The following is a 26,146-nucleotide window of genomic DNA, read 5'->3' on the forward strand; positions in this document are numbered from 1 at the left end:
CAGATTAAGCACCTACACAGCACTCCGCACTTCGCACATACACATAGTAGTTATAGTAGCCAATATGCTCAAAGCAGGCTTTTTTATTTGTCGGTGGCAGTTCTCAGTTTCATACCATAAAAGGCATGCAGACACATGGTTGGGTGACTTGGGCACATTTTCACCTTAAACCTCTTGTCTAAGTAGAGAATGCACATATAGGGCAAGTGTGCGCTGGCTCTACAGCATGTCAACATTACAGCCTATGGCATCATCTATATTGACAGAGCACATACTTTAACTAATGATGATCACAGCCTCTGCACAACATCGAGGCCTTGTTTAACCACTTCCAGGATATGCTTGTCGAAATTTTTACGCCATGTAAGCCTACACAACAGGCCACCAACAAAGGCAACAGTAGGTGACTTTGCGCTGAAATCCTCCAATTATCCAACAAGATATTATTTTGAGCAGCAAGTGGCAGAGAGCACTTTTTTCACATGCTGTGCCAATACTAGAACCCTGCTTATCTGTGATCCCTGTGTACAAGAACAGCCCCTGAGCAGGATTTCATAGAGAGCCTTGCTCGTGATGGCCACAAAAGACCACATTTTTTTAAGCAGACAGACAAAATGCAAAGCCAAGCAATAGAGTAGCTGTTTGTGTGTACCCTTCTAATGCACGGCAAAGGAAGAAACAGAACTACATGTGTGGCAGCTGTTCCACAGCCGTGTAGCTGCCTGCACAGCAAGCTTGCTTTCAGGAGGATGCCACACCCAGAAGGAAGCCACCAGCAAAGCCCGTAGCCAGGAAGACATTGTCCTTGACAAACTTCTGGGCCTGCAAGAATAGTCGTGAAAGTTAGTGTACAACAGCAACGGCTGGGTTTGCGAACTCTCCAACATGGCACAGAGAAGGTTCCAGAATCAATAAATGTGGGTATGTTGTTATACACCTTTTATTAGAAAAGATTCCGAGACTCAATTTCTCTTATTTTTCTAGAATATGGATGCTGTTGAGTTGCTTTGTATGTGCTCAGAGTAGACAGAGCCTTGGAAAGATTTCCATGTAAACTCACTGGGCGACAAAGCCAAGTTTAGCAACCCACTAGTATTCAGCTTGCTGATGCATTTACAGTAAGCCCCCTTTAACTCAAACTCTGATATCTCGAAATATCTAAGTCAAATTTTTTACCAGCACAGTGTCAGCTTTGTGTGTTTTTCACCCCTTGTCTCAAAATGTTCTTGCGCTAGACTTGAGACATCTAGAAATATGAGCTGCAAGAATACCGGGAAAATATTTCTACCAAAGGCTTCCATGCTTTATGCACAGCTGCGATATCGCCAAAAAGTGAAAACAGTATTCTCTGATCACAACGTCCAATGATAACGAATACTGGCATGTGCACAGTGTCTTGCAAGAGCATTCGTGACGCCACAAAAACGTTTCCTAGGCTGCACCCTTATTGGGATTCCTCCTCTCCACCTGCCCTTTGTCACTCGCAGCCAAGTGCACCTTGGCACTTTGCATCACGCCAACTAATGTCATGTCAGAGAGATGTGGGATTCTGGCAGCGACCAGCATAGGTTTGGGCTTAGCGAGCCTTAGGGCCATGTCAGTCGTCGCCTTGTGTAACCTAGGACACCACTGTGCACATGCTCGTCCTGCAAAAGGGGCGCTAAGCGCTGTGCAAGCAATAAAACACTCTATTGCCCTAAGTTAACGAAAATAGGTGTATTTGTCTCTAGCGACACTCAACGCAGCAGAACATCTGGTCTCGGAGTGGTGTGCAGGAAGAGGATCCCATGCCAAGAACGAAAATACAGAAAAGAACGCTACTAGCATGTTGCCGTGTGAAAATGGCTGCGCAAGCACCATGGCTGCAAACTGGTCCACGGAAAAAGCCATCCCCGACAACCATCGCAGGTGAAAGGGGAGAGGCGTATGTATGACAGAATAGGTGAACGCCTGCATTAAGGTGCCGAGGCGCAGCTCGATCCCCACAAACAGCAATCAGTGCCATTAGCAACCATTGCTATTTTGCCCAATTAGCAAAGGGACGAGATGACAAGTGACTTCTGCCAACCTTCAGAGTGCATCTGGTATCATTAGGGCCTCTTTTCATGTCAATATCCTGCTTCTCAACTGGCTGCAATGAGAGATCATGCGAGCACCAAGCCAAATGGCACACTTTTGCCCTTTTTTCTGCCTATGAATGCTTGTGCACACTTGCTAAACTGCTTGTTGTCACTTAGTTGTGGCCTTGTTAGAGTAGTGAGCCAAACCTTTTATTTTCTCCCTCTCATTAAGGGTGCTGTTGGTGACGCATCAATGTGGCTACAGCATATTAATCGTGACCTTGAACATGACAATTGGCACTTTTGAGCAGCCACTTTCAGTCTATGCACTGCACCCGAATGAGGTCCACAGCGTTTATTTTCAGCCAGAATAAGGCTTGATAAGAACACTCACTTCATGCTTGCACGACAGTGAGGCGTAACTATTCAGGTCACTTGTGGCCGTCTGGTATAGGTGTGACAGTTGTGATCTTCCATAGTTCAGTTTCAGTTTCCAAAGTGATTTTGTCCATAATTCATTGCACTGTGAAATTTGTAACATCCACTTTTTTGCATATCTTACACTAATTATGAACTGCTCCGATGACAGGTTTCAGGCCTTGCTTTAGGATCAATCATCTCAACCACTTCCAGAAATGCTGTTACCTGTAGACATTGATGTATCTGGTGGTGATTCACCAGCAAATGTCAATCGAGAATGTTACTAGCACTATTTTGGGAAGGCTTTATGTGGTTTATACATGGCCAGTGGTCTTCTAGTTTCGCGATTTCACTTATCTTAAAAGTTATTTAGATTATTACAAGTTTGAAATAAAAGGGTTTTACTGTAGTTGGACGTTGCATGAGTGGCATGATGGACATAAATTCTGACAAAAGAGTGTACATTGTGGGGTTGCAGGCTCTCGTGGTGGTTGGGGAGCTGCTGCACTGCATTTCCGGGGGCTCCATGTCCCTCTCTTCCCTGCCTGGACAGGGTGGCAATGGGTCGTAAAACATTGTCACTCGGCTGTCGTCCCACCCATGGGGAAAGTCAATGGGCTTCCCCTTTTGCCGACATTTTGGCGGGATCCTCCAGGTACGCGCGCCCAAGACAGGGCCCGAGAAGACACACCAGGGCGTTGGAAGGGGCGTACATGTTCCTCTCTGCCGGCGGCGGCCCCCTTTGTCCGCCACCGACCGATGGTCACTTCGGCGAGGCGAGGCCCTGGCCTCAGCGGGTGTATGCACTCTTCCGTCGTCTCGATGTCGTGAGGCTGCGTCTTCCGATCGTGCCCCTGTCTGTTCCTCTGTTGTTTCTTTCGGTTTCCATTTTCTCTGGTGTGGGGGGCGCGATTGCAGGCGCTAACCGAAGGATAGGCAGCCTCTTACTGCTGGGTTCTTTCTTCTTTCTCCGTTTTCTCTGGCGTGGTGTGGCCATCAGCAACCATTTGGCCATGTATTGTGTTGCAATGAGATTTAGGTTCGGACGTGTTCTTCAAACTTGCATTTGTATCAAATCCCAGCCTAATAAGTGTTATTTCTTCTTTCTGAAGTGCTTCACTTAGGGTCTCCATTGCTACGCGGTTGGTCTTGCCTTCCCTTAGCTGGGGCCAGCAGCGTGCGTACGCACGCAGTGGCACGTCGGCGCACGGAGTGGGCTCGACCAGGTGTAAACGCAGGACCCCGTTTGCATGGCGGCTCAGAGTGCTCGAACCCACGGTGGTCGTCCAGCGGGCGTCATATCAGAGCGTGAGCATGGTGGAAGACCACAACATTAAGTTCTGCATTAGGCTAGGGGAACCCCTAGTGAGACATAACAGTCGGCATTATCATCAGCCTATTTTATGTCCACTGCTGGATGAAGGCCTCTCGCTGCAATCTCCAATTACCCCTGTCCTGCGCCAACCAATTCCAACTAGCGCCCCCAAATTTCCTAATTTTATCACCCCACCTAGTCTTCTGCCATCCTCGGCTGCACTTCCCTTCTCTTGGTACCCATTCTGTAACTCTAATAGCCCACTGGTACACATTACATGGCCTGCCCAGCTCCATTTTTTCTCTTATGTCATTTAGAATATTGGCTATACCCATTCGCTCTTTGATCCAAACCGCTCTCTTTCTGTCTCTTAATGTTAATCCTAGCATTCTTCATTCCATTGCTCTTTGCAGGGTCCTTAACTTGTTCTCAAGCTTCATTGTCAGTCTCCAAGTCTCTGCCCCATATGTCAGCACCGGTAAAATGCACTGATTGTACACCTTCCTTTTCAATGATAATGGTAAGCTTCCAGTCAGGAGCTGACAATGCTGTATGCGACCCAACCCATTTTTATTCTATGAATTTTCTTCATATGATCAGGGTTCCCTGTGATTAATTTACCTAGGTAAAGATACTCGTCACAGACTCTAGAAGCTGACTGGCAATCTTGAACTCTTGTTCCCTTGCCCTGCTATTCATCATTATCTTTGTCTTCTGCATATTAATCTTCAACGCCACTCTTACACTCTCTCTGTTAAGGTCCTCGAATCATTTGTTGTAACTGGTCTGCATTGTTGCTGAATAGAACAATGTCATCAGCAAACCGAAGGTTGCTGAGATATTCGTTGTTGATCCTTACTCCTAAGCCTTCCCAGTTTAACAGCTTGAATACTTCTTCCAAGCATGCACTGAATAGCATTGGAGAGATTGTGTCTCCCTGTCTGACCCCTTTCTTTATAGGTATCTTCCTGCTTTTCTTGAGTAGAATTAAGGTAGCTGTGGAACCTCTGTAGATATATTCCAAGGTACTTACTCCAATTACATTCCGATAAATTATCTGTCCCAGATGTGAATGTCCTTTATTCTAAACTAAACAAAACCTTAAGTGAAGCAATAATGCTGTCTACAGCAGTTCATGATAAGAGATATTACCGAACCCCAATTCGCCCATGGATGAACAAGCACATATTAGAACAAATTATAAGACTTTTGGCATTCAAAAGTAAAGAAGCAGAAAAACAATGACAATTACCAACAGCAATTCAGATCGGCTTGTAATAAAGTAACAGGGCTCATTCGAGTAAGAAAAAGAATACTACACAAACTTAATTAATAAAAATTCAGGTAACTCACGTATAACAGGGCGTATTATAAACTCTGTTCTTAAACCTCCTACAAACTCTTACACCATACCAGACATCGAGGCTCTCAGAGTATCATTAAACACCCTCGTTTTGATGTGTAATACCTACCTATTTTTGCAGAGTAGGTTCTCGGATAATGGCTACGGCTGTCAACAAACAATACACTAGATACCCTCCTCACAATCCTCACATATAAAATTTATCGATATAACAGCTAGTGAAATTGCAACTCTACTTAGCGCTATGCCAGCCAACTTTTCAATTAGTTGTGATAACATACCTTTTTTGGCACTCAAGGAATGCATTGATATCCTTTATGTACCTTTAGAAGAAATATTTACCTTTTCATTTTACACATCTACCTATCCGCCCCTTCTTAAATTGTCAAAGATAATCCTGATTCACAAGGCTGGTGATAAAAATATCCCAGAAAACTACCGTCCTATCTCTATCCTAAGTACTATATATATTGTATTAGAAAAACTAATAGTCAAACGAATTATGTCTTTCCTAGAACACCACAATATTCATACACCTTGTCAGCATGGATTTAGAAAGGGTAGGTCAGCTGACACAGCCGTCTTGTCCTTATCTGAACTTAACTACCACTTAAATGACAATAGAACCGTTGTGGGTATATTCCTTGACATAAACAAAGCCCTTGATACTGTCAACCACAGGATATTATTAAACAAACTAGAACGTTATGGTTTTCGTGAAATGTGCCTAGAATTCTTTAAAAATTATCTACGAAACCGTAAGCAGACAGTGCAGATAGCTGATACCCAGTCCGAGTTTCCTGAAACAACTACAAGTGTACCCCAAGGCTGAGTTCTTGGACCAATATTTTTCTCAATATACATTAACGACCTTCCTTGTGTTATAAACTTTTTTTCAATATTTATGTACGCAGACGATACTGCTTTCATATGTGCCCAAGACTCTCTGGACCATACCTTTATTTGTGCAAATTCAGAGCTTGATGTTATCCACAAGTGGTTTTCTTCAAACAAACTAATCTTAAATACATAGAAAACAAAGTGCATTGTTTTTAATTCCCCGCGCAAAATTCTGGATGAAAACTCGTACGCTCACAATGAATAATTCAGCATTAGATTAAGTGAATTTTATAAAACACCTAGGCATTATACTTGATAACTTTTAACTGGAAACCTCACATCAACGAAGTCTGCAAGAAACTTAGTAAAGCTTGCTTCCTATTGTACAAATGACGAGACATATTTGACATAGCGACATTCTAAAGTAATCACGTGGACCGTCACGTATGTTGACGTGCGGTGAGAAACGACCAATAAAGTGCAAAGTCTGGGTGTGGCAGAATACGCCCCCCCCCCCCCCCCCCAGTGGTTGCTCACGTGTGGTAGAACTTTTGTTGACACACAGAATGTGTCAGAGGCAGCTTGAGTAGGCGGTGACGGGGGTGCGGCGACATCCACTTGGTTGGTGGCTCAAGATTCTGACGCCGGAACTACGGGAGCACCAGACTCCCGAGCGCACAGGAACTGCAAGATCTCAGGACAGGGGCAGGACCTCGGTTCGGCGATTCGCGACCCGTCCGAGACAGCCAAGCGCTACGCCTGGGCAGCCCTCTCGGGACTGCTTCCACGAAGCTTGCTTGGTCCTCGTTCGATCGGCCTGCCGCAGCTGCCCGTTCGCTTGTGTTTTCCTCTTTTTTTTTTTTCTTCTGCCACCAAACCTCGTGCTCTCTTATTTCCCACGTTGTGCCGCATGTGTAGTTGCCATCGTCTTTCAGCACACTACCCCTCACACAAGAAAGTTGTTACGCGTTAAACAACTTTGCCATGCAGAAGGGGGTTTGAAGCAGGAGGTCTTGTTGCACAGACACATAGCACATAGATAGTTCGAAGGTCGTACACAGTTGCCACAGTACTAAAAAAGAAAAACACGCACTTGTAAATGAACAGTAACAGAAGCTATGTACACACATATAAACTTGGATAACTAAGACACTCTGCTTAGGTAGTTGGCTCCAATATTGTCACTGCCTTTGATGCATTCGACAGTGAAGTCATATCCCATAATCAGTAAACTCCAGCGCAATACTCTGTTTTTCACATGCTTGGCGGAGTTAATGTAAGAAAGTGGTTCATGGTCATTTTGTAGCAGTAAGTGCTTTCCATAAAAATAAACCTGAAACTTTTGGATGGCCCAGACAAGAGTGAGGCCTTCCCATTCTATGGTGGAGCAGTGTGTTTCTCTGGGGAGCATTTCCTACTTGCGTATGCAACCGGGTGCAGAACACCACCGTGACGCTGCAGGAGGACAGCTCCAAGGCTTGTCGATGATTCGTCTGTACATAAGACAAACGGCTGTTCTAAATCTGGAGATCGCAGAATGGGCTGCTCAGAAAGTAATCGTCATAGTTCATCGAAGGCTTCCTGGTGACACCACTCCTAGACCAGTTTATTGGGCACACACTTGCGAATCAGTACTGTGAGGGGCGCCGATACTTGGGAATAATTTGGCACAAAGTCTCAATATTATCCGGTAAGGCCAGAAAATGACTAGACTTCCTTTTTAGTAGTTGGCTTCTTAGCGGTTTCAATTTTCTCAAGGGTCTCAATCAGTGAGCGTAGGTCACCGTGGCCTACAATATGCCCTAAAAATTTCATGGAGGTGAAACCAACTTCACTTTTGGAGGGCTTGATAGTTAGACCATCGTTTTTTAATTGCTGGAAGAAACGCCGAAGGGTGTGCACATGCTGTTCCCATGTTTTGATGGCAATTAAGACGTCGTTGAAGTAGTGATAGACATTGGGGATACCGTTTACTACTTTTCTCATAAGCCTTGTGAAAACAGCTGAAGCTGTCTTAATACCAAAAGCCATAAAGCAGAACTGATAGAGACCTGACGAAGATTGGAAGGCTGTCATGTGCTTGCACTCGGGATGCATGGGCACTTGCTAATACACTTTCGTAAAGTCGGAACATGGAAAAGTACTGACTCTCCTGCCCAGCTTGGCAAACATCATGTTTAGTCGTGGCATAGGTTTGTTATCCACGAAGACCACACAATTTAGTTGTCTAAAATCAATGCACAAGTGCACACTGCTGTCTTTTTTCTTCGCTACCACAACTGCGGACTGGTATGCCGAGTTCGGCGGTTTCATAATTCATTGCTTTAGCATTTCCTGGACTTCATCATCTACAGCTTTTTCAATTGCAAAAGGTACTGGATATTGCCGGATGTGCACCAACATGTCCGTAGTCGCTTTTAGCTGGCATTCTATGAGGTGGGTTTTTCCAGGTACATCCGAGAATATGTCTTGGAACGTAGACAATGTTTCCTTTGCTTCTCCGGCTTTCTCATCAAGTAATTCAGTGGAAATTTTTGTACCTTGGTACGTTTCTTTCTTGTTCAGTGCAATAAATGGCGGGTCATTCCCTGCATCTTCTAAGGTGTTGACCGCTACAGCAGCTTGGTGTTCAGCCGATGGTTAGGAACATCTTTCCTCATACTTTTTGAGTAAGTTTATATGAATAGTACTTCTTCGCATGCCCAAGTCAATGTCGTAATCAAGATCGCTTCTCTTCTCAATGACGGTGAATGGACCCTTCCATGTTACGATCAATTTATTGTTCTCGGATGGTAGCAACAATAATACTTTGTTTCCCATAGCAATGTGTCATGCTTTTGCCTTGCGATAATAATATTGTTTTTGTGTAATTTTTGCTTTTTGAAGCTCCTCGTGGGCTAGTTGACATGTCTGCTGCAGCCGTGCTTGCAGCTGTACTATGTAGCCGTACGTCCTTTTGGCCCCTTCATCCAATTGTTTCCTTGGCCAAAGCTCCTTCAGGATGGTCATTGGTCCTCGTCCGTAACGGCCATAGAGGAGATCAAAAGGTGAGAAGCCCAAGCTGGTCTGTGGGACTGCTCTGTACATGAAAAGCAGTGTGCTAAGTATCGACCCCAGTTTTTGGGGCTTTCTTGACCCATTCGTCAAATCATTTGTTTTAACGTTACGTTAAAACGTTCCACTAAGCCATGTGCCAAAGAATGGTATGGCATAGTGGGTAATTGTTTAAAGGAAAGCAGCCGGCTTAGCTGTTTTTCATGAGTTGTGAGGTGAATTGTGTACCTCGGTCGGTAACATTTCCCATGGGATTCCAACGTGGGTAAATATCACCAGAAATGCGTCGGCAATCCTTTTTGTGTCAATGCTTGGTAAAGCAACTGCGTCTGGGTAACATGTCGCGAAGTCCACCATGGTAAGAACAAATCTGTTACTATTAGCGGTAGTAGGGGAAAGTGGTCCGATAATATCAATAGCGACTTGCTGGAATGGAGTATTGATTATCGACATGTTTCCAAGAGGTATGCGTCCTACCAGGTGTTTTGGGACGGTCCCCTTACAAATGTTGCATGATTTCATGAACTGGGTGACATCAGCTTGAACGCCAGGCCAGTAAACTTCTTCCGAGACCCTGTAGGCAATTCGCTTTGTCCCAGGATACTTTCATGCGCTATCTTCAGGACGGAACACCAAAGATCTCTCGGAACAACAAGCTGCTCGATTTCCCTTTTTGTCGCATACTTATAACGGCAGAAGAGACTATCATTAGTATCATTCAGTAGTACAAATGTGACATTGCCAGATCGCATGGTTTTGGTATTGCCCAAGTCCGCGAAGCAACCACTGAGACTTTGATCATCCTTCTGCAACTTTGCCAATGCATTGGGAGTAACATCTAGAGGGTTTACAAAGGCTACTGTCAGCCTTGTTGCAAGGGAATGTGATGCAGCAACTATAGTAATATACAGAACTGGGTAGGTTTTCTCCTTGTCATAGGCCCAGCCTCAGTACTTTCTTGGCGATATAGTGCGGTAGGCTCCATCTTCACATCTGTGCCTCCAGGTAACTCGAGATAGGGGCAAGCACAGTTAACATTGCCCAGAACAACATCATACAATGGACACTCCATGCATATGGCACGGACAATGCCTTAAAAGAACAGACAGTCAACTTGAACTTCAGCTTTGGGACGGTATTGTGCGAACTATCTAGTAAATAGACAGTGCACGTTTTCCCAGGAAACTTGTTGGCTGGCACAAAAGAGTGCTTTACTACGACAGTGTTGCAAATAGTATAGCTAAAAATAGTTATGGGTTGTCCTTCTAGACGCCCTTTTGCTGTCAGCATTCCTTCTGTTCGTAGTTTTGGCCCAACGGTGCTTTGCACACCTCAACCAATCTTTTCAGGATTGTGGTGTTCAGTGTTTACAGCATGTGTGCACTGTTCTTGCCGCCTATCTTCTTCAATTGGTTACCCGCCGTGGTTGCTCAGTGGCTATGGTGTTGGGCTGCTGAGCACGAGGTCGCGGGATCGAATCCTGGCCACGGCGGCCGCATTTCGAAGGGGGCGAAATGCGAAAAACACCCGTGTGCTTAGATTTAGGTGCACGTTAAAGAACCCCAGGTGGTCAAAATTTCCGGAGTCCTTCACTACGGCGTGCCTCATAATCAGAAAGTGGTTTTGGCACGTAAAACCCCAAATATTATTATTATTATTCAATTGGTTGGCCAGACTCAAAAAGAAAACATGAAGCCTCATTGCGGTTTTTCGGGTTTTTGGTAAGGCCTTCCGATCCATGCCCATGCTTCTTCCCTTTTCAACATCATAACACGGAACCACTTAAGGCAGAGCTTAGCCCTGTTCATGCGGTGAACAAGTTGAGGAGAAAAAGCATGGCAAAGGAAGAGGGTAACTTGTGATCGTCTACAGGTCCTTTAATATATGACGCTTCACTTCAATTGCGGCACTAATATTTTACTGTAGCTGTGACCTATGCGTCTACAAAATTTGACCAACTGTTTCAAGGGCCTTTCAAGATTGGTCTAAACAAAATTAAAATAGTGTGAAAAACCAAAGTCCTTGGTGTAATATTCAATGAGCACTTACTGTAGAATTCTTAAAATAAGCATATTCTTCGTAATTTTACTAGAACAGCTGGAATTTACTTATTCATTTATTTTCATACTCTTAGGATCCGAGGGTTATTACAGAGAGGAGTGTTCTAACAATAAATTTTTAATTGCAACTTTAAAGGTGGCAGGGTCTTCGATTGCAGTGACGGAGGCGGGGAGGTGGTTACAGTCACAGTTTGTTTGCGGCAAGAAAGAGACATGACAAGTGTTAGTGCAGCATAAAAGAACTTTAAGCTTAAGTTTATGATTGATTTGTGAGCACATGTAATCTGGAGGCAGGGAAAGATCGTGTTTAAGTGTGGGGTTAGTGTAAAACATTTTGTAATATAGGCTTAAGCGAAAGCACTTGCGCCGTGACCGAAGTGTCAGTAGACCTAAATTAGCTTTCAATGAAGCCTTTAATCCTACAGCTAGGATAGAACCGGCAGAACTTTCCAAGTTAATCAACTTTCGTAGGACAGCTGACATAAGGAAGTATAACATGGATAGACCCCAGTCCCCAGCAGCTGCGAAGCAACCGACCACGGCGGCGGTCAGACCTGCGATGCAGCAGAGGGTGCTAAGAATCCCTGGCTCCGGACAGGCCGCCATTGGAATATGAACCTGGCAACGTTTTAACGCTAGAACGTTATCTAGTGAGACGAGTCTAGCAGTGCTATTGGAGGAATTAAAGGGCAGTAAATGGGATATAATAGGGCTCAGTGAAGTTAGGAGGCCAAAAGAAGCATCTAAAGTGCTAAAGAACGGGCACGTCCTGAGCTACCGGGGCTTAGCGGAGAGATTAGAACTAGGAGTCGGATTCCTGATTAATAAGAATATAGCTGGTAACATACAGGAATTCTATAGCATTAACGAGAGGGTGGCAGGTCTTGTTGTGAAACTTAATAAGAGGTACAAAATGAAGGTTGTACAGGTCTACGCCCCTACATCCAGTCATGATGCGCAGGAGGTCGAAAGCTTCTATGAAGATGTGGAGTCAACGATGGGTAGACTGAAAACAAAATACACTATACTGATGGGCGACTTCAATGCCAAGGTAGGCAAGAAGCAGGCTGGAGACAAGGCAGTAGGGGAATATGGCATAGACATTAGGAATAGCAGGGGCGAGGTATTAGTAGAGTTTGCGGAACAGAATAATATGCGGATAATGAATACCTTCTTCTGCAAGCGGGATAGCCGAAAGTGGACGTGGAGGAGCCCGAATGGCGAAACTAGAAATAAAATAGACTTCATACTCTGCGCTAACCCTGGCATCATACAAGATGTGCACATGCTCAGAAAGGTGCGCTGCAGTGACCATAGCATGGTAAGAACTCGAATTAGCCTAGACCTGAGGAGGGAAAGGAAGAAACTGGTACATAAGAAGCCGATAAATGAGTTAGGGGTAAGAGGGAAAATAGAGGAATTCCAGATCGAGCTACAGAACAGGTATTCGGCTTTAACTCAGAAAGAGGACCTTAGTGTTAAAGCAATGAACAACAATCTTGTGGGCATCATTAAGGAGTGTGCAATAGAAGTCGGTGGTAACTCCGTTAGACAGGATACCAGTAAGCTATCTCTAGAGACGAAAGATCTGATCAAGAAACGCCAATGTATAAAAGCCTCTAACCCTACAGCTACAATAGAACTGGCAGAACTTTCAAAGTTAATCAACAAGCGTAAGACAGCTGACATAAGGAAGTATAGTATGGATAGAATTGAACATGCTCTCAGGAATGGAGGAAGCCTAAAAGCAGCGAAGAAGAAACTAGGAATAGGCAAGAATCAGATGTATGTGTTAAGAAACAAAGCCGGCAATATCATTACTAATATGGATGGGATCGTTCAAGTGGCTGAGGAGTTCTATAGAGATTTCTACAGCACCAGTGGCACCCACGACGGTAATGGAAGAGAGAATAATCTAGAGGAATTTTAAATCCCAAAAGTAACGCCGGAAGAAGTAAAGAAAGCCTTGGGATCTATGCAAAGCGGGAAGGCAGCTGAGGAGGATCAGGTAACAGCAGATTTGTTGAAGGATGGTGGGCAGATGGTTCTAGAGAAACTGGCCACCCTGTATATGCAATGCCTCATGACTTCGAGCATACCGGAATCTTGGAAATACGCTAACATAATCCTAATGCATAAGAAAGGGGACGCCAAAGACTTGTAAAATTATAGACCGATCAGCTTACTGTCCGTTGCCTACAAAGTATTTACTAAGGTAATTGCAAATAGAATCAGTAACACCTTAGACTTCAGTCAACCAAAGGACCAGGCAGGATTCCGTAAAGGCAACTCAACAATAGACCATAGTCACACTATCAATCAGGTGATAGCGAAATGTGCAGAATATAACCAACCCTTATATATAGCTTTCATTGATTACGAGAAAGCATTTGATCCAGTCGAAACCTCAGCAGTCATGGAGGCATTGCGGAATCAGGGTATAGATGAGCCGTATGTAAAAATACTGAACGATATCTATAGCGACTCCACAGCAACCGTAGTCCTCCGTAAAGTAAGCAACAAAATCCCAATAAAGAAAGGTGTCAGGCAGGGAGATACGATCTCTCCAATGCTATTCACAGTGTGTTTACAGGAGGTATTCAGAGACCTGGATTGGGAAGAATTCGGGATAAGAGTTAATGGAGAATACCTTAGTAATTTGCGATTCGCTGATGACATTGCCTTGCTTAGTAACTCAGGGGACCAATTGCAATGCATGCTCATTGACCTGGAAAGGCAAAGCCAAAGGGTGGGTCTAAAAATTAATCTGCAGAAAACTAAAGTAATGTTTAACAGTCTCGGAAGAGAACAGCAGTTTACGATAGGTAGTGAGGCACTGGAAGTGGTAAGGGTATACATCTACTTAGGACAGGTAGTGACTGCGGATGCGGATCATGAGACTGAAATAATCAGAAGAAGAATAATGGGCTGGGGTGTGTTTGGCAGGCATTCTCAGATCACGAACAGCAGGTTGCCATTATCCATCAAGAGAAAAGTGTATAACAGCTGTGTCTTACCAGTACTCACGTACGGAGCAGAAACCTGGAGGCTTATGAAAAGGGTTCTACTTAAATTAAGGATGATGCAATGAGCTATGGAAAGAAGAATGATAGGTGTAACGTTAAGGGATAAGAAAAGAGCAGATTGAGTGAGGGAACAAACGCGAGTTAATGACATCTTAGTTGAAATCAAGAAAAAAAGAATGGGCATGGGCAGGACATGTAATGAGGAGGGAAGATAACCGATGGTCATTAAGGGTTACAAACTGGATTCCAAGGGAAGGGAAGCATAGGAGGGGACGGCAGAAAGTTAGGTGGGCGGATGAGATTAAGAAGTTTGCAGGGACAACATGGCCAGAATTAGTACATGACCGGGGTAGTTGGAGAAGTATGGGAGAGGCTTTTGCCCTGCAGTGGGCGTAACCAGGCTGATGATGATGATGATAAAGAAACGCTGGCGTAGCGAGAGTAATTAGAGAGCACGTATCAGGCAGTGCGGTTCTGAACAGATTCAAGGGCGGTGATTAATGCAGAGCTAGGTGGGTCCCAAATGGAGCAAGCATATTCTAATTTTGACTTAACAAGAGTTGCGTACAATTTAATCTTTAAATCGGAGGGAACAGATGAAAAATTTCTGCATAGAAATCCAACCATGCGATTAGCATTATTAATTACATGTTCAACGTGTATATTCCATGAGATTGTGAGTTATATGCACGCCAAGGTAGCGGTAACTAGTGACGAGGGTTAACGCGAAGTTATTAAAGGTATAAGTAAAATTGTCATTAACTTTATTGTGATGCATTACTCTCATGACCTTAGATTTAAAAGTATTTAGCTTCATAAGCCATTTGTCACACAAGTTAGAAATAGTGTCAATGTGGAATTGCAATGTAGAAACGTCCTGTTGGTTATTAATTACACTATAAAGCACACAATCATCAGCAGGGAGTTTAATGCTAGAGTTAATACCGACAGGTAAGTCATTAATATAAATAAGAAATAGTAATGGGCCGAAACCGATCCTTGTGGTACACCTGAAGAAACAAGAACAGTAGGGGAGTCATTAACATGAACATACTGTAAGCGGTTAGAAAGCATTGAATCCAGTCTAGGATATCAGGATCTTTATTGAGCTTGCTCATTGTTAAGAAGAGGAGTTTGTGTGATACAGTGTTGAAGGCGTCAGTGTAATCTAAAAAGATACAATCGGTTATCAAATTTTTGTCAAACGCTGCAAAAAAATCATTAGTAAAAGAGAGTAACTGCATTTCACAAGAGAAGTGCTTCCTGAAGCCGTGTTGACAAGGAGAAAAAAAAAATATTTGATTTAAGGAAAGATACCAAGTTTAAATAAGTGATAAGGGCAACTGCCAGTATGTATTACCTGAGAGACTGAAGCTTTCGGTGTACAACTCATTTTTTTTTTTTCAACTCAAGTAAATTACTGCTCGTTAGTGTGGGGTACAATGTTGCACATAGATAGGATTTGCAGATGAGGAAAGAATGCTTTCTGGGCTTGAGGGCTTGAGTCGCACAACGTGGACTATTTCAGGTCGTGAGCGGCGCCGCTGTGATAGCGAAATGCTGTCTGGCACGACCTCATAGTCGAGTGCGCCAATACGTCGGATGGTCTTGTACGGTCCGAAATAGCGACGCAAAAGCTTCTCGCTCAGTCCTCGTCAGCGTATAGGGGTCCATACCCAAACACGGTCACCAGGCTAGTACTCGACGAAGCGTCGTCAGAGGTTGTAGTGTCGGCTGTCGGTCCTCTGCTGGTTTTTGATCCGCAGGCGGGCGAGCTGTCGAACTTCTTCGGAGCGCTGGAGATAGGCAGCGACGTCAAGATTCTCCTCGTCAGAGACATGCGGCAGCATGGCGTCAAGCGTCGTCGTCGGGTTCCTGCCGTACACTAGCTTGAATGGCGTGATCTGTGTTGTTTCTTGCACTGCCGTGTTGTAAGCGAATGTTACGTACGGCAGGACCGCATCTCAGGTCTTGTGCTCGACGTCGACGTACATAGCTAGCATGTCAGCGAGGGTTTTATTCAGGCGCTCCGTGAGACCATTCGTCTGCGGATGGTAGGCAGTTGTCCTCCTGTGACTTGTCTGGCTGTATTGCAGAATGGCTTGCATGAGCTCTGCTGTAAAAGCCGTTCCTCTGTCGGTGATGAGGACTTCTGGAGCACCATGTCGCAGCAGGATGTTCTCGACGAAAAATTTCGCCACTTCGGCTGCGCAACCTTTCGGCAGTGCTTTAGTTTCAGCGAAGCGGGTGAGGTAGTCCGTCGCTACGACGATCCACTTATTTCCGGTTGTTGATGTCGGAAAGGGTCCCAGCAAGTCCATCCCGATCTGCTGGAATGGTCGGCAAGGAGGCTCGATTGGATGTAGTAATCTGACTGGCCTTGTCGGCGGTGTCTTGCGTCGCTGACAGTCTCGGCATGTTCTGACATAATGGGCGACGTCGGCGGTCAGGCGTGGTCAATAATACTTTTCTTGTATCCTCGATAGTGTCCGGGAAAATCCAAGGTGTCCAGCAGTCGGATCGTCATGTAGGGCACGCAGTACTTCTGGACGCAGCGCCGACGGAACGACAAGAAGGTAGTTGGCGCGGCCTGGTGAGAAGTACTTCTTCACGAGTAGATTGTTTTCAAGCGTGAAGGAAGATAATCCGCGCTTAAATGCCCTGGGGACAACGTCGGTGTGCCCTCCCAAATATTCGACGAGGCCTTTTAGCTCCAAGTCTGCCCGTTGCTGTTCAGCGAAGTCTTCCGCGCTTATCATTCCAAGGAATGCATCGTCATTCTCGTCATCGTGCGGCTGCGGGTCAATGGGGGCGCGTGATAGGCAATCGGCATCGGAGCGTTTTCGTCCGGACTTGTAGATTACAGTGATTTGTATTCTTGTAGTCTGAGGCTCCACCGCGCCAGTCGTCCTGAAGGATCCTTTATAATCGCTAGCCAACACAACGCGTGATGGTCGCTGACGACTTTGAATGGCCTGCCATATAGATAAGGGCGAAATTTAGCTGTAGCCCAAACGATGGCGAGGCATTCCTTTTCGGTCGTAGAATAGTTGCCTTCCGCTTTTGACAGCGAGCGGCTAGCACAAGCTATCACCTGTTCGACTCCGTTTTTCCTCTGGACGAGAACGGCACCGAGGCCTAGGCTACTGGCGTCAGTATGGATTTCTGTATCGGCGTACTCGTCGAAGTGCGCAAGTACCGGCGGCGACGGCATGCGTCGTTTGAGTTCTTCAAATGCGTCGGACTGCGGCGTTTCCCACTTGAACTCAACATCACATTTAGTTAGTCGTGTCAAGGGCTCAGCGATGCGTGAGAAGTCCTTGACAAAGCGCCTGTAGTAGGCACACATGCCAAGGAATCTACGCACTGCCTTCTTGTCGATGGGTTGCAGGAACTGTGCGATGGCAGCTGTCTTTTGCGGGTCTGGGCGGACACCAGATTTGCTGATAACGTGCTCTAGGAACAGAAGCTCATCATAAGCAAAGCGGCACTTTTCCGGCTTCAGAGTGAGCCCCGATGACTTGATGGCCTCTAGTACTGTCGCAAGCCACCTCGGGTGATCGTCGAAATTTCCGGCAAAGACGACGACGTCATCCAAGTAAATGAGACAGGTCTGCCACTTCAATCCTGCTAAAACCGTGTCCATCACGCGCTGGAACGTTGCAGGCGCTGAGCACAGTCCGAATGGCATAACCTTGAACTCGTAGAGCCTGTCTGGGGTGATGAAGGCCATCTTTTCGCGATCTCTTTCGTTGAATTCTATTTGCCAATAGCCAGACTTGAGGTCCATTGACGAGAAGTATTTAGCGTTGCAGAGCCGATCCAATGCGTCGTCTATCCGTGGGAGGGGGTATACATCCTTCTTCGTGATCTTGTTCAGACGACGATAATCGACGCAGAAACGTAGGGTTCCGTCCTTTTTCTTCACCAGGACAACAGGGGATGCCCACGGGCTTTTCAACGGCTGGATGATGTCGTCGCGCAGCATTTCGTCAACCTGTTTTCTTATAGCTTCGCGTTCTCGCGACGAAACTCGGTAAGGGCTCTGGCGGAGTGGTCGAGCGTACTCCTCGGTGATTATGCGATGCTTGGCGACTGGTGTTTGTGGAATCCTCGATGACGTCGAAAAGCAGCCTTTGTATCTTTGAAGCAGACTTCTGAGCTGCCGTTGCTTAATCACGGGGAGACTTGGATTAATGTCGTTGTCTGGTTCGGGAACCATGGTCGTCCGGGTAGATGCGGCGGAATCCGAGAGGACAAACGCATTGCTGTTTTCCAGAATTTCCTCGATGTATGCGATCGTTGTGCCCTTGTTGATGTGCTTGAACTCCTGGCTGAAGTTTGTTAGCAACACTTTCGTGTTTCCTCCGTGCAGTCGAGCGATCCCTCTTGCAATGCAAATTTCACGGTCTAGCAGTAGACGTTGGTCGCCTTCGATGACGCCTTCTACGTCAGCGGGTGTTTCGGTGCCGACCGAAATAACAATGCTGGAGCGAGACGGGATGCTCACTTGATCTTCGAGCACAGTCAAGGCGTGGTGACTACGAGGGCTCTCCGACGGTATCGCATGGTCTTCCGACAGCGTTATTGACTTCGACTTCAGGTCGATGACTGCGCCGTGTTGGTTCAGGAAGTCCATGCCGAGAATGACGTCTCGTGAACACTGTTGGAGGATAACAAAGGTGACCGGGTAAGTCCGGTCATGAATGGTAATTCTTGCCGTGCACATTCCAGTCGGCGTTATGAGGTGCCCTCCAGCGGTCCGAATTTGAGGGCCTTCCCACGTAGTCTTAACTTTCTTCAACTGAGCGGCGATGGGTCCACTCATGACGGAGTAATCGGCTCCTGTGTCCACTAAAGCGGTGACTGCGTGGCCATCGAGAAGAAATCGAGGTCGGTGGTTCTTTGTCTGGCATTGCAATTAGGTCTTGGCGTCGGATCACGGCTGCGTTGTGTTGAACTGAAGCTAGAACGTTGCGTCGTCAAGTTTCCTTTCGTCGTCATACTCTTTGCTTCCACATTTCGTTGGAACGGCAGCATGTCATTGTCGAAGTAGTCTATTCGGCGTCTTCGGCGGCGGCGGAGGATCTTCGTCAGTTCGACGAACAGCAACCGCACCTCCATCGGTTGCTGCTTTTAGTTTTCCGGATATGGGCTGACGGACCGGCACCGGGCTGGGCCAGTGCATGGTCGGCACTGCGGCGACAGGTAGCGGCCTGGCGACGGCGAACGGGAAGGTCGTCGAGGGCTCCATTGAGTGGCGGCGAAGTAGTCGGCGATATCGCGAGGTCGTTCGCCAATCTGTGTCCACGGCGCGTTAACGGCGAAACCTCGCAGTCCCATCTCTCGGTATGGGCATCGGCGGTACACATGGCCGGCTTCTCCGCAGTGGTAGCAGAGCGGTCAGTGGTCGGGGGCGCGCCAAACGTCAGTCTTCCTTGGAATGCCGCGTGGCTTGACGGGTTGGCATGCTGGCGGCGGGGGTGGTGGTGGACGACGGAACTGTGTCGTCACTGGGCTCAGCCATGGGCGCGGAGGGGGAACGTGACGGCGGGTTACAGCGGTGTATGTCATCGCTTGCGGCTGAGGTTGCGGGATTCAGGGGCTACTCCAAGTTGTTGTTGGAGCTCCTCACGCACGGCATCGGCAATCAAAGTCACTTGAGGCTGTGATGACGGGAACAGCTTCTGTAGCTCCTCCCGCACGACCGCTCGGATAGTCTCGCGCAGGTCGTCGGTGGCCAGTGACTGAATTCCTGCGTAGTTTGTAGAGCTCGTGCGGCGGTTGAATTGCCGGTTCCGCATTTCGAGTGTCTTCTCGATGCTGGTGGCCTCGCGAAGGAATTCTTCTACGGTCGTCGGTGGGTTTCGTATCATTGCGCCGAAAAGTTCTTCCTTCACACCACACATAAGTAGCCGGACTTTCTTCTCCTCGGGCATATTCGGTTCGGCATGGCGGAAGAGACGGCTCATTTCTTCCGTAAAGATGGCAACGTTCTCGTTAGGTAGCTGTACTCGGGCGTCCAGCATAGCTTCGGTCCTTTCCTTGCGCACGACGCTTGTAAAGGTGCGCATGAAGCCGCTACGGAACAGGTCCCACGTTGTCAATGTCGACTCCCTGTTCTCGAACCACGTTCTGGCGCCGTCTTCTAGGGCGAAGTATACATGCCGCAACTTGTCGTCGGAGTCCCAGTTGTTGAAAGTTGCGATTCGCTCGTACGTCTCCAGCCAGGATTCCGGGTCTTCAGTTGCTGCTCTATGGAAGGTTGGTGGGTCCCGAGGTTGCTGTAGAATAATGGGGGACACTGGGGCAGCCATTTGGGTTGTCTTGACCACTATCTTCTTTGTCGTTTCAGGCAGAAGTCCGTGCTCTGGGGGCAGTCTTTGCAGTCTGCGGTTAGCACGCTGGCCTTGGGCGATGTTGGTTTTGTCCTCGGACTTCGGGCTTGGATCGCGGCTTCGTGGGGGCGTTCGGTACATGAACGCACAAGCACCTCCACCAGATGTCACGTGGTCGTGACGTCAAAGAACACAGTAGCAGTACTGTGAAAAGCAAAACTAGCTTTTATTGGGCGAACCTAAGCCCACAAAACAGCCTACACTTATAGCACAATGATAGCGGCGAACACGCTCAGCGATTGTCGAAAATCTGATCAGCGGGTCAAGCGCGTCGGCTTTTATAGAGCAGTCATCGAATGTTCCAGACTAATCGTTCGGACCCGCGTGCCTTCCACAAAGTTCTACACCATTCGCGTCAGGTGATGAAATCAGATAACATAACATTCGGCGACAACAGACAGCGGATAGAAGCATCGATAACGTTCCAGAAACTTCGGATACATACAGGCACGTCCCACGCCGTTTGATTACATTTGTTAGGCTGCGAAACGTGGTTGCCCAATAAAGAGAAGTATACGTGTCAATATATAGATTCGACATGACTACTCGAAAGAAACCCTCAGGAAATGAAAAATTTCATGGGACAGTGCTAAAACGAGAAGAGACAGCAAAATGAAGGTGAAGATAGTGAATGATAAGTTAGTGCTCATTGCTGGCCAAATGTTTTCATGGGATGATACCACTTGCACAAGGGTGAAACTGCAATCACAGCGCACACAAAAGGATGACTCAAGTAATGAGCAGGTTATGAAGGAATTCAGACTAATAAACATAAATGCGAGGAGCATGATCAATAAAAACGAGCAGCTAGAGGCTATTCTTCTTGGCTAGAATCCACATGTCGTCGTCATAATCAAGACATGGCTTTGGGGTGAAATAGATAATAAAGACGTCTTTCCTCAGTATTATCAAGTCTATCAACGCGACAGATTATCAAGAGGTGGTGGAGTGACGGTTCTGGTTAAAAACAATATCTAAGCTACTTTAATTCCTCAGATCGATAACCATGAAGGCATCTCTTAAGCTATTTTTTAGGGGCTGTTCCATCCTTCTATTCGCAGTTTATCGAGCTCCAGATTCTCCTCTCCAGTTTTTGCGCAATTTGTCTGAACACATGTCATCCTTCAAACATGATAACACATTTCTTGTCGGCTTCTTGTCGCCCTACCAACATGGCTTTCACCGTGGTTTATCAACAGTAACCTAACTAACAGAACTAGTCTACAATCTTGCATTTACAGTCGCCGACTAATTCTTCGGACTCTAAAAATTCGGACATGCTCGATTATTCGGTCTGCTTTGCGGGACCGCCATTCACCCCATAGACCATGATGTATAACAACTGCTGAAAGTTCGGACACCTTGCAACCTCTCGTCGGATTTTTTGGACGCTCCTTGAGCCAACTCAATCGAGAACACCATGCACCAACTCTGACCCAACGTTCTTAGACATACTTCAGTTTCGCAGCGCCGCTTGGGAGATGGCCGAAGTGGTGGTCACGCGAACTAGCGGCGCTGCGATCACGTCTTTCGTCACTTTTTGTTTTGTTTGTGATAGAAGTTGCTCCATTTCTGGCAGATTTCCGGTTTCAATTTTGAGAAGTAGTTATTTCACAGTCCTTAATTTTGAACCTCTTTGTGAAAATTTGTAATATCTGAGCTAGGTATTGTAAATGCGTTTCTGGTAATGAACTTGAAACATGACTTCTGCTTTCACTTCTGGTTTCATGTTGGTTGCGCTGCATCGTCTGCCGTTATCATTCTCCGTTTTGTAGGTGTTGTGTGATGCGTCGTGATTTGCTCTCTTGAAGAAGCGTTTCCGCATCTCATGACAGCAAGAAGTTCCCTATGCCGTGCTGTTTTGCCCCCGGCTGCACCAGCCGCCTAAGACACGATGCCGCTGGTCACCATGTTTTCGCACCGCTGCAAGACGCTGAAGAGTTTAAAAGTTGAGAACACATGCTACACCGAAAAGACAAACGCCTCACAAACAAGTCAAAAGTGTGTGAACTCCACCTTGAGGACGACGGCATTTTGAAACACTACGAGCATGTTATGGGTAACAAAGAAATATTAATTCCTCGCGGGAAATGGATGCTTGTTCCCGGCCCACTTCTTCGGCTCTTTCCTGGGCTGCCTGAGCACATCTCAAGGCCAAAAAATGTGAAGCGAAAGCGACGTCCACCAAAAGAACGAGCGCAAGTGCCGGCAAGTACATCGGGCGAAGCTTGTAGTGATAGCGCTTCAACTTAATCCAAACCTGCTGTTGGGCTTGGAAGACGGAACTTGAGAAATATGCGCTACACACTTGGTGCTCAACGACCTCACGAACATGACACTGCCTTCTGTGCTCTGGAAGTTCGAAATTGTTGAGGACGACGCAACACAGAAGCAATGCGGAATATTATTATGAGGCAACCGGTAGCCAGGCATCTGCGAGTAATGAAAACTGTTGTACTTGAAGAAGATGGTACTTGCTGCATAAACGGCTACAGCAAAATTCACAAGAGGCTATTTCGAGCTGCGACTAGCATTGCAAGTGTGGAAAGAATCCTGAGAGAAGCAGAGAGCTTGAACATGTGTGCGTGAAAGCAGGCCAGCGTGACACGGTGACATCAGATAATATGCACCACAAGCAGTGCAATGTACTTACAAAGCAACTAGTCTGCGCGCGTTGTCTCCGTCTACAGAGGGAACTTCGACTGAGCATTAAGGCTCCGAGCGCAACGCTCAAGCGATATCAGAAACTACGCAATGTGAAGAAGAGGCTGCTTAGGGCGGCTGCTGCGCATCAAAAGCAAAACAATGAAATTTTGCCTCTGAAGAAGGCTTTCTGAAATGCCCAATAACAGAATCGAGGAAGCATTGGCCGAACTTCCTTGCATTTATGACATCGTTTAAACAGTTGAAAGCAAAGTCTCCGTGTGGCGCGCGGACTGGCTTCTGAGCCCTCGAGCATTTAAGCTTCTGACATGAATATGCTGCCCTTGCTCTCCCTGAGCCGTCTCACACAAATTCTGAAAGGAATACGATGCAATTATGGTTTCAATCCTCTCTGCATGGAAGCTATTGGAAAACAGCTGGGCAACAGAGCAGATGGGAAGAAATTCGGTACACTGATTTTGGATGAAATTAAGTTACGCCAGGCATACAATTTCAACAAGTCAACCTTCAAACTTGATGGCTTTGTGGACTACGGTGGTATTTCAAATGAAGGAACTGACCAACTTGCAGATCATGCACTCGTGCTGATGTTCGTACCCCTTCTGGAGAGCTGGGTGCAACCGATTGCTACCTAGCTTTGCAACGAAAGGTGCTGCGCCTGGCAGAATTTTAGCAGAGCTGGTGTTGCAAGATGTAATGCAATTGCATAAACATGGTGCTATCGTGATCGCCGCCAGTGACGGAGCTGGGAACAATCGCTCGATGTGGCAGCAGATGGGAATCAGCGGCAGCGTAACCTCACCTTCTCACAAGATTCCACATACATGCCTGCCTGAGCGCACGTACCTTTATTTCCTGTGTGATGTGCCACATGCCCTGAAGTGTGTACGCAACCATTTGCTCAAGCACAAATGTGGACAGGTGAGCTAGCGTAGTTTATTTCATATATAACCTGTGCTGATTGGCATCGATAACTCGCTGACAGAGCAGGTGCAAGCAGCCAGAAAGAGGGCTAAATTGCTTCGAGCAAAAGTAGCTCAATATTACTTTTTTGTGCACAAAGTAAATAAAAAGTGCCACTGTGTTTATTGTTTGTTTTGTTCGTCGAAAAGAAAATAAATTAAGCTTTGACATAAATATGTTCATAGTATTTACCTTCGTCCTTGTCACTGCTCACAGATCACTTCCAACTCATTTGTACGTCCCATAATATCCGCGGACAACTATAAAAAAATGCATATGTCAATTAAATTTATTAGGCGAAGAAGCGTTGACGGGGGTGGATCAATTCACCACGGCGTCGTCTCAAGCGACTGCTGGGCGTGATGCGTTAATGTCCCTACGTCTGCACAGGCGCTCGCCGTCTTTAATGAATACACATCTTAAGAATAAGCAGCAAAAAACAAAGCCCCCGCTGAAAGGAGCACCGTGGCGCTTTTGTAGGGAAAACGTTGCTTGAAAAGCGGTATCGCAGTGCACGACCTCTCATTTGCGGTGTAGTTGCAGCTTCTAAAGACTAGCTGGACATTTCATTCAAAGGTCCTTGGCATAAAATATTGTTCGGGCAGCCAAAACACAGTCAAAGAGCGAACGGCACAGGTCAGTTGGGGAAAACGACCCACCGCAGAGATGACATCGCAGCAGTAGACGATGCGCGCTGCGTGAGCGATATGTCACTGCAGCGCCGATAGTGCACAGACACCGTGAAGTCCCCGTTACTTACGCCCGGCAGGTTTGTCACAAAACTCAGACTGCGTATCTAAACTACATTTACCGACGGATAGGCACCTACAGGCCTGTTGGTGCAAACGACGCGTCGCAGCAGGAGCAGACGACGCGCGGCGCATGACGAAAGACGCGACTGCAGCGCCGGTAGTTTCAGTGACACCTGTTTCGGCCACGTCGGCCAATGGGCTCCCATAGGGAGCTGCAAAACTTAAGTATGTCTAAGAACGTTGCTCTGACCAATGCATGGCTCGACCAATACCTCCTTTACTAGATGCCAGCCGCGTTGTCCGTAAATGCAGTTCCTGGCCCTCTCCCTTTTCTCTTCTCCGCGAAAAGGCAACGAGCGCCACTTGTGGCGGACGTCTGCAACCTAGATCACGTGCTGCGGCCTCTGAGATTATCACGGCGTCTGTTGCCATCTCCGAGGCCCGCGATAACGCTCGCTAACAGACGCCCGCGCATATAAAGCGCCAGTGGAGCATTCAGCCGCCCCGCCCACATCCGCCGGAAGTTGAAAAGGCAACGAGCGCCGCCTCATGGAATTTATGCTGAACTAACTTCAACTAAGGGAACCGCCGCCGCAATGGGAAAGCAAGCAACGCGGCTGGCATCTAGTAAAGGAGGCATTGGTTCGACTTGCTGAATGCCTTTTTTGTTTTGAACGGAGCCTCCATACTGCCCCACGAAGTGGCGCTACTGCAAATCCCCGCTCATCATCATCGTTTCTGCCTGGTTCGATACAGTGGCTACAGCAGTTCCGGTCTCAGCTTAGTAAGCCATGTCAAGACAATCCAGCAACTGATTTGTTTCTTTTTCGCACACGATGCCGCGAGCAGGCCACATTTTTATGCGAAGCATATTACGAGAGCTCAACCCAGCTCCTCAGGCGCGGCGGTGTCGCCTTCAATGACCTTTGACCCCATGCCATACCACGTGACGTCACGACAGAGGAGAAATGGGGTTCCAACTCACGCCGTCGCTCGCAGCGTCGCGGCGGCATATAAGCAGCTGCGCTTGTTTCTAGGTGGCTTTGGCTCAACTCTTGCAAGATGGGCTGGGTGGGAATCGAACCGGGGTCTCCGGAGTGTGAGACGGAGGCGCTACCACTGAGCCACGAGTACGATGCTTCAAAGCGGTTCAAAAGCGCCTCTAGTGAATGAGGTGTTGCCCTAGAAACGAGCTGCGTCGCTTGCTCAGGCGCACATTTCGTTGCCGCGC

General features: G+C 46.8%; 1 protein-coding gene across 6 annotated transcripts in view; it reads right to left on the reverse strand.

The window, feature by feature from the left end:
- Positions 1-630: 630 nt before the first annotated feature.
- LOC139054902 (FUN14 domain-containing protein 1-like) overlaps positions 631-26,146 on the reverse strand; it is a 218,208-nt gene continuing 192,692 nt past the window's right edge. For all 6 annotated transcript variants that reach the window (XM_070532632.1, XM_070532636.1, XM_070532631.1 and 3 more), the window contains one exon: positions 631-822. In XM_070532632.1, the coding sequence (XP_070388733.1) occupies positions 742-822 (81 nt within the window). In that variant the 3' untranslated portion in view covers positions 631-741. The remainder of the gene's footprint in view (positions 823-26,146) is intronic.

This window comes from Dermacentor albipictus, chromosome 1 (assembly GCF_038994185.2).
Source record: "Dermacentor albipictus isolate Rhodes 1998 colony chromosome 1, USDA_Dalb.pri_finalv2, whole genome shotgun sequence".
NCBI lineage: Eukaryota > Metazoa > Arthropoda > Arachnida > Ixodida > Ixodidae > Dermacentor > Dermacentor albipictus.